The 10,201-nt window shown below is 31.7% G+C and overlaps 1 protein-coding gene across 1 annotated transcript in view; it reads right to left on the bottom strand.

The window, feature by feature from the left end:
* Nucleotides 1-7,755: 7,755 nt before the first annotated feature.
* Nucleotides 7,756-10,201, bottom strand: part of LOC111703460 (myosin heavy chain, muscle) — a 42,919-nt gene continuing 40,473 nt past the window's right edge. The window contains exon 20 of the mRNA XM_023475411.1: nucleotides 7,756-8,159. Within this exon, the coding sequence (XP_023331179.1) occupies nucleotides 8,139-8,159 (21 nt within the window). The 3' untranslated portion in view covers nucleotides 7,756-8,138. The remainder of the gene's footprint in view (nucleotides 8,160-10,201) is intronic.

Genomic DNA, 10,201 nt, shown 5'->3' on the forward strand with positions numbered 1-10,201 from the left:
TCTTTGTTCTTAAACTTTGTTATGATATTTGAAATCTGAATTTGAATTCTTTCTTTAAAACTTTTATGATTCAAAAAATATTTGCCAATTGCAAAATATTTTATAGTTTTTGGTTCCTTGCAAATCTATAGTTTTTAGCTTTCTCAAAAGCTCGTACATGTCACTTCACTTATAAACCCTTTCGCAAATAGGAAATAGGATAAAGAGTTTTCCGCTTGAATAGTTTTTGTCAAAATATCCCTGATTATGAAGCATTAAGGTCCAACGTAGGAAAATGGATGAGGCTCTCCAGAATTCCAATAAATGAAATATAAAATAAAAGCTTTATGATCTTGATGCGCACGTCAGACCTCACTGATATGCCTGACAATTCAGATGAAGCTTATGTATCTAAATTGCTGTAGTAAGAGAAACGAATTTGCAGGATTGTAATCCTGCACAGAGACGAATGAAATATTTTTAGCTTTCTTGCTGAAAATTGTGTGTGTTCGGTCGCTAACTGTCAGTTCTAGGTGTATTACAGGACTGCGTTTTTTTCTGACAATTTTGGAGATGTATATAAAGAAGGTTCTGAGAAAGCTCACCTCAAGGCTATTGAATGGTTTTCCTCCCCCCCCCCCCCCCCCCCCCTTTAAAAAAAAAAGAGAGAAGGGGAAAAAGGGGGGGGGGGGGGGGTTGTAACCTTGTTAAAAATCAGAAGAGATACAGAGTAAAGTTGATTAGGTTCATTCAATTATAATATAATAACATTTTATTAACCATATCCTGGTTAAGCTATTTTTGTCCTATGTAACATAGATTGGTTTGGTTTGGGCTAATAGGGGATAGGGGGGGGGGTGATTAAAGCCCTTCTCTTCTCCCCTTTCACTGTGAATTGTCTTCAGATGGGGATGGTAAATCACTTAAACATGGTAAACGTTTAATACCTACTTCTGTTTATAAATTTGGCTTGTCTGGGTGTTTGTTTGTCTTTTTGTATCCAATAAACGTCAAAACGGCTGAACCGATCGGGCCCAAATTTTGTGTGGGACATCACGTGACCACAGGGAAGGTTTATGAATGAAAAAAATTTTAAAAATGTGATTTAAAGGGTTTTAATTTTGTAAAAAAAATTAAATTCTTGAAAATCCGCGAATTTTTTTTTAAATCCGCAAAATTTTCTTCTTCTTTGTTTTAAAATGTAAATAAAAAGAACATGTACACAATTTAAATAGAAGATGGGCGCGAATGTTTGAGGTAAGTTCAAAAGTTGCCAATGGAAATAAACTTATGGAGCGGACAGGTACTAGGTAGAGATGGGCGTTGGTTTTTTCATTTTGTTTGTTCATCGGTCGTAAAAGATCCATTTCTTCGTTTTTTCAATCGTTCAAAAAATGATTTCCTTTTTTCAAATTTATCATTCATTTTACATCAATTTTGTGTGTTTTCTCACAAGACGCTTGTTCAGTAAAATAGTCCGTTCAATAAAATCGTTGGTTTAGAAGAAAACGATATTAAAAAAAGGTTTGTTCGATTAATCGCAAATTTAATAAAAAATATAGTTTTTAAAAATCTTTCGGATCAATTTCAAATCGTTCAATTTTTTCGTTTTTAAAACGACTGTTTTTTTTATATTTCTGTAAACGGTCCAAGTCCTTCGTCAATTGTTCGTTTTTTTTTTAACGACACCATTGTTGCGTAAATGTGTATTCGTTCTCAAAAATGTTGTTTGTTCCAGAACTATACCCATCTCTACAGAACTATACCCATCTCTACAGAACTATATCCATCTCTACAGAACTATACCCATCTCTACAGAACTATACCCATCTCTACAGAAGGACCGTTAGGTAGCCGTTTGTAGTACTGAACAACAGTTTTATCCGTTCGTTAATGAAGTTAAAAAGTTAATGTTCGATAACGATCTTGAAGTTTTAATGGTATCAACGATTGCTATACCAAACATTCGTTATTTGCATTCACAGTAAACGGCTGTTTTTTATATCTAAATGAATGGTTTTTGGAATAAAATTTCAGAAACATTCAAAAACATAATTACTCATTAGACAAAAACTGTTTTAGCATATCTTCAATACAATTTAATCTGGGGAAAAAATACGGAATTTTCCGTTATTTTCATAAGCATTGGTTCCTCATCCATCCGATTTTTATTGTTATTATATATAAATAAAACATATGCGGTAGAGCCATTGAAGTCAATTGTAACGATTTAACACTTTTCAAGATAGAACAATATCTTCCTGGTTGTTCCTTATATGCGGTTTTAAATAACTTGACCGGAATATCCCAATTATAAAATGCAAGGTCAATTGAAATTTGGCCTATATGCCCTTTAAGACATCCTTCTGAATTAGTCTAATTACTGCATCTCCAATTTGTGGTATACTTCAGGGTGTCCCAATAAACAAAAGATAGACCACATTTTTGAATTCCCAATACCAGTGATTTCGGTGTTTACCTAAGGTACAACTAAAATTACCATTACGAAATAATCACAATAATATCGCAAGAATGAAATGGGATTTGTTGCAAAGACTCAATTCCTTTAAGTTAGTTTGTCCTTGTCATGAGTCATGTCCTTCTTCAGTTCTCGTCTATATGATATATTGCTAAGTGAAATATTGTTGTTCAAATAGTTCCATTCCCGGAGTTATTTTACACTCTATTCGGGAGGAATGGTTAAACCTAGTAGATTGGAAAAGACCCAATCCGAATGTTATCTGCAACGAACATTTTCCTAAATTATGTAAAAGTGAATGGGAAAAAGTTGTCAAAGTCTGCTGTTACCTCAATTTTTAACATTATCGGAGCTGTTCAGAGCTCCTCCCTGGAAACTGTTCTGAACGAACATAATTATGCCGTCCCAGCTATTCAAAAGCTAAAGAAAATGTATGACGGAAACACGAGCAAAAAGAAAAAATTCCAAAATCAGAGTTATTCCCTCAAAGCTCAAAAAAGAAAACTCGACGAAAAAATTCGCAGTCTAGAATCCGTGATTGTCGAAATAAAAGACAAGTTCTCTTTACCAGAGGAAACTATAAACCTTCTTCACAGTTCAGCAAGTAAAATTCCGGAGGAGTTGTTTCAAAGAGTAAGGTGATGATCCTTCTTTAATTGTAAGAAAAGACAGAGGTGGACTAATATATCCAGGAAAAGACATTGTAAAGATTTGTGAAATTACAGAAAATTATAGAAATTATTTACAAAGAAAAACATTTTGCACCTTCCGTGTGTAAAGGTTGCTTCGGTAATAACAATTCAGTTTTCTGACACCTTGTCTAAGTGTAACCATCAATCCATGCACAAGTATGTTCTCAAGAAAATCTGCGTCTTCTATGCAATTATACGATTAAAATATTTGTCGAAAGAAGAAAATAATGAGTGAATAAAAGTAGACTTAGAAAAATTATTCTTATTCAAAACCAGTGATTGTGATTGTAGACAAAATTTTTTTTATCAATAAAGTTTGATGTCATCATGCACAACGTTTTTAAATCTAGGTTTATAGACTGTTTTTTTTTATCATTTATGAAACAAAGGAACTAAGATTTTGCCACAAACACTGATTTTTAAGCCACTTATCTTTACAACTTGATGGCCTTTGATATTTAAAACGACATGAATTTGAGTTTTTGGGAAAATCTCTGATTCTTTATTAAATTTTCTCTATAGAGAGAGCAAACATTTTTATCAAATAGGTATCTCTTTTTTGAAAAAATCCACCTGACACTTCTTGACTTTCAGAAAAGAGTCATTTTTTACAGAGCCGGAGTTGTCAAGGAAAAATCAAAAATACCTCAGAACTTAAAAATAATTGAGCTATGACCCTTAAATGTTCTACCTTAACCCCTCCCCCCATAATTTGATATTCTCAAAATAAAATTCACTCCTGAGTGGTTTAATAATTATTAAATCCATTAAAACACCAAACCACCCCACTTATTGAAGTACACTTTGACCCGTAAAAAGTAAAAGTATGAGTTCGCGGACTGTACAGTGTACAATTCTTTGTGATTTTGCGTACATAAGCTATCTATGTTTATTTATTTATCTATGGTCCATGCATTCATAGCAATGCCGCGTTGAACAAAGACGATATAGAAATCATCACTTAATTCCCATGTTTATTGGTACACTCTGTAAAAGCATGAAGCCTAATATACAATTCCTTTGCAATGAAGATGCTCCATATGGAATTAATAAACCCTGGGATAATTAATATAAACTGATGCCTCATCTAATATAATTACTCCCCGTACAGGCTTTTTTAATTACATAGCAATTGAATTAAACACAATTATATATCTGCTTATGAAAAAACTTCTTTGATGGGGAAAAAAAAGTCCTTAATAGTTAAGGCCATAGATAAATAACAATACAGATAGAACACTAGATGTCGTCTTTTCAATAGGTAAAAGGTATGCATTATTTTTTCACTTTTTCTGGTTATCACTGTATAAATTTGACTTGTTAGTCCGTGTGTCTGTTTGTGTCCAATACACATCAAAACGGCTAGACCGATCGGGTCCAAATTTCTGTGGCAAGAACTTTTTAAAACAATTAAAACAAAAAAATCAATGGAGCGCTTTTTACTCTTTATTTTGTCTGTTAGTATTCAAAAAGTATTTATTAAAAAAAGTGAAAACTTCTTTATGGCAAATTTTCGCGAATTTTTTTATTTAAATTGGTGAATTTTAGTCTGATAGGTTGAGTCGTGGAAATATATAATAGATAAATTGATGAAATTCTCAATTATAAGTTTTGGTTGAATAAAGAGTTTTTCTTAAAAACTAATAAATTTATGAAGTGAATGCATAATTTTGTATGTGTGCATAATGCACGGATATAATTCTGATAAATTACCCCCACCATGACTTATAAAAGCATATGTCGAATATTTTACAGTACATACAATACATACAATACAAAAATACAATACATTCATGTCCATAATATACTATACATACAATGAATAAAATACAATACAAAACATACAATGCATACAATAATCTATACATGCATAATTCATACAATACATACAATGCATACAATACAATACAATACAATACAATACAATACAATACAATACAATAAAATAAAATACAATATAATACAATACAATACAATACAATATACAATACAAATTATTTAATGTTTTTTTTTAATCTGAGAACTCAATGCACTGAATAATTAATTTCTGAGCTCATCTACTCATTAACGAATACTTGCATAAAAGGTTAAATGTTTTATTTTCTTCATAATCCGTTACTTCAGAACTCAGAGTTTCTATGAAGGTACAATTATAAGAAGAGATTAAATTACACATTTTTCATTAATTCTGAGAATTAGAAATTATCAACTATCACCCACGTTAAAAATGTCATTTACAGTGGTTCTGGTGAACAAGAAGATTTTACAGTGGTTCCGTTGAACAAGAAGATTTTACAGTGGTTCCGTTGAACAAGAAGATTTTACTGTGCGTTCCGTTGAACAAGAAGATTTTACAGTGGTTCCGTTGAACAGGAAGATTTTACAGTGCGTTTCGTTGAAAAAGAAGATTATAGTTGTATTTTTTTTCCCTTGTTTACAGTGGTTCCGTTAAACAAGAAGATTCCTTCACGCACGCTAGACTACTATGGTCTTTTCTCACGCTTGACTAATATTGTATTTTTCTCACTTAGACAAATATTGTCTATCTCTCTCCCTAGATTAATATTGTCTTTTTCTCACGCTAGACTATTATTCTTTTTCTCACGCTTGACTAATATTGTCTATGTCTCACGCTAGTCTAATATTGTCTATCTCTCACGCTAGACGAATATTGTCTTTTTCTCACGCTAGACAAAAATTGTCTTTTTCTCCCGCTAGACTAATATTGTCTTTTCTCACGCTAGACTAATATTGTCTTTTTTTCACGCTAGACTACTATAGTCTTTTCTCACGCTAGACTACTATAGTTTTTTCTCACGCTTGTCTAATATTGTCTATGTCTCACGCTAGTCTAATATTGTCCATCTCTCATGCTAGAATAAATTGTAGTTCTAACACACTACAAAATTTTTTAATATTTTGCTCTCGAGTTTTAAAGTTGTTTAAATCCCAATTGTTATTCGTGAAGAATTATAATATTCTTATTCAACATGTGGTTGTTTGTTAAGAGAACTTGAATTGAATTTGAGAAAACTGAAATTGAATTGTTTTCAAAGGTTTGAAAATTGTCAGGAATATTCCAAGTTTTCCTTATAAGTCAAGAAATATCCACCAGGAAACCCCTCTAAATCTCAAATGCTCTAAATATGAATGTAATTTTCATTTACAAAATGTTACATATAATGATATACCCCGTTATTTTTGCAGAATGTTACCATTACCATGTTACCATTGGTCATAATTCATGATACCTATGCCATGTTAGCCTCATGGTTATAACTTATTCCATTTATTACATTATATAAAATGTTGATGATATGTTATTCTTAGGCCTCAATTTTACCCATTCCATATGCTCCTTCGCAAAGTGTTACTTAGATCACGTTGCCTATGCCATGTTATACACGGAAATTGAACGTAGATATCAAAAATGGTCTCAATCTTGAAAATCTGATTATAAACAACTCTGTAGACCCATTTACAAAATTGTACAAACAGAGATTTACTTTATTTTTACGAAATTTACTCACTCCAGTTGGAAACTTTAGAAGCCTATAAAATTGTCTTTTTTTTATCAACAAGCCTAAAGAATAAGAAATTGTACGTAGATTTTAAAAATGGTCTCAATTTTGAAAATCCGATTACAAACGAGTCTGTAGACCCTTTTTCCCCGTTTTTTGAGACACCCTGAATAGTGAATATAATTTACATTGCATATATTGCAATACAATGAAAACATCTAGGGTTTCCTCTTTGTAAGTCTAAAGATATTATAATTTCAATGAGATGATTATGAGTTGTCATTTTACTAACCTATTTTTAGATTCTTCACACCTATGATTAATTCACCCTGATTAAACATTTCGGACCTTGTCCCAGCAAGCTGTGACTTTCGATCCTAATTTCACAATCATCGTTTATACGCTATTTCTCTTTTATATTTTTTGTTGGCGTTTTTAAAGTTTAAAGTTTAAAGCCGGTTAAAAGAATTAAGTTTTTACCACAAACTCTGATTTGCTATGCCCTATATTTCTTCCATCCAATATTGTAGACCTTAGATATTTTAATTTGTACCGTTTGTTAAATCAAATATCATATAATAATGATACTTCCGGTCAGATTCGATCGTAACAACCAGATCAAGTCCTGGGGCCAGCATTATTTATTTTTAAAATAATATAAGTTTGAAATATAAAAGAATTTCACCATTAGGTTAGAAAAATATATGGATTAGAAAATTTGAGTTTGTGGCAAAGACTCAATTCTTTGATGACCAAAATGCAATTGAATTCAATTTGAATGAACCGAACACATCTCGCCGCCCTGGGTTAGTCCATCCACATTAATTTCACAAGAAAGAGATTATTCATTTGGTGTACCGTCCCGTTCTACAGTCTATAGCCTATGTATGTATTGTGTACTGTACAACAGTTGATGTATCTGCCTGTAAGTTAGTCCGGTAGTTTTCAGTTGTACGGTACATACTATATTATTATTATTATTATTATTATTATTATTATTATTAGTATTATTATTATTATTATTATACAAAAATAGTTTTCTACGACAGACCCCTAAATTTTCTTGTAAAAAAAGTAGAAAAAATAGTTTTTATGGATGCATAATTTATTGGTGGCATAACATTCAATAAGATATAAACAAATACACAGAGATTAGATTGTAGAAAAATGTTTTTTTTTTTTCGTTTTTTTTCTTGTTGCTTGAGTTAGTCGACATAAGTTGTTTTTAAGTACAAAGAATAAATACATATAATCAAAGTGACAATAAATGAGTGTTTAAAGCTTAGTCCGTATTCTTGCAAAGGTCGTCTTCATATCCATCTAAAAGTGGAAAGGTCGTCTTCATGATTGTCCATCTAGGCCGTTCTTTGTCCGTATTCTTTCAGAGATCGTCTTCATATCCGTCCATCTAGGTCTTTCTTAGTCCGTGTTCTTGCAGAGGTCGTCTTCATATCCGTCCATCTAGGCCTAATAGCCGTTGTATCTAGCCTAAAATATCAGATGATTAAAAAGAGGAAAATAATTGATAGATTTATTTTTGATTCTTTTTTTTAACTTGATTCCGCAAAGGAATAGAGTCTTTGCCACAAACTCTAATTTTCGAATCCCAATATCTTTGTAACCCAATGTAGGAGACCTTAGATATTTCGAACTATGAATTAAATTAGAATAAATAATATCAATAAGTTTGAAATATCAAAGGTCAACTACTATACATTCCAAAGATATGGAGGTTACAAATTTTAGTTTGCGGCATAGATTCAATTCCTTTGTTTTTTTTCTGTAAATCGATAACGGATATTTTCTTTTTTCTAGCTGAAAATTGAATGGCAGAAAACTCGAGTATACAATGGCAAGGAGTGCATTGTACACTTGAATGCATTTTAGATAAAAATAAGGATAACTCCGTCATCCTTCATCAAACAAAGCAGTAATGGGTCCTCTGTGAGTCGGATATTAAATTAGAAAACTAGGAGTGTCACTTGAAATTGTGTTAACAGTCCCTTTACACAACGATGATTTCGTGTAACAATGTGTTAAGTACTTTTAGGATTATTTTATTTAAAGGGACCGTAAGCGTAAATTTAACTGACCCTTTATGAAAAGATGACAATGTCCGATTTACAACGATACACGTACTTGAAAGCTTTATTAGATATTAATTTTTTTTGTTCATTTAAACTTGCAAAACTTGCAAATGTGACTTGCAGTTGCGCATTTCCAGCTTATAAGAAACAACGAAGTTTTAATTAGAGAATTAAACGAAGTTTTCTCCCACATTTTCAAGGGTGCTGTTGTAAATCAGAGGGTCATCTGAAATTACGCCTTCAGTCCCTTTAATATAGATTTATTTCCAGAATAATTGCACGTTTTGTATTTTCTGCTTTCTTTTCTATTTTTAAATTTTTACATTCTCATTTTTCATCAGCACTTTTCATCTTCAATACTTAATCCCATACAGGAGAATATATTTTCATCAGTTCCCTTTCTTATATGCTTAATCCCATACATGAGAATATATTTTCATCAGCACCCTTTCTTATATACTTAATCCCATACAGGAGAATGTATTTTCATCAGTACCTTTTCTTATATACTTAATCCCATACAGAAGAATATATTTTCATCAGTACCCTTTCTTTTATACTTAATCCCATACAGGAGAATATTTGTTCATCAGTACCCTTTCTTTTATGCTTAATCCCATTCAGGAGAATATATTTTCATCAGTACCCTTTCTTCTATACTTAGTCCCATACAGGAGAATGTATTTTCATCAGTACCCTTTCTTATATACTTAAACCCATACAGGAGAATATATTCTCATCAGTACCCTTTCTTATATACTTAATCCCATACAGGAGAATATATTTTCATCAGCACCCTTTCCTCTTTACTTAATCCCATACAGGAGAATATATTCTCATCAGTACCCTTTCTTCTATACTTAATCCCATACAGGAGAATATATTCTCATCAGTACCCTTTCTTATATACTTAATCCCATACAGGAGAATTTATTCTCATCAATACCCTTTCTTATATACTAAATCCCATACAGGAGAATATATTCTCATCAGTACTCTTTCTTCTATACTTAATCCAATACAGGAGAATATGTTTTCATCAGCACCCTATCTTCTATACTTAATCCCATACAGGAGAATAGATTTTCATCAGTACCCTTTCTAAAATACTTAATCCCATATAGAAGAATATATTTTCATCGGCACCCTTTCTTCTATACTTAATCCCATACAGGAGAATATATTCTCATCAGTATCCTTTCTTATATACTAAATCCCATACAGGAGAATAGATTTTCATCAGTACCATTTCTTATATACTTAATCCCATACAGGAGGATATATTCTCATCAGTACCCTTTCTTGTATACTTAATCCCATACAGGAGAATATATTTTAATCAGTGCCCTTTCTTATATACTTAATCCCATACAGGAGAATATATTTTCATCAGCACCCTTTCTTATATACTTAATCCCATACAGGAGAATAGATTTTCATCAG

This window comes from Eurytemora carolleeae, unplaced genomic scaffold (genome assembly GCF_000591075.1).
Source record: "Eurytemora carolleeae unplaced genomic scaffold, Eaff_2.0 scaffold100, whole genome shotgun sequence".
Classification (NCBI taxonomy): domain Eukaryota; kingdom Metazoa; phylum Arthropoda; class Copepoda; order Calanoida; family Temoridae; genus Eurytemora; species Eurytemora carolleeae.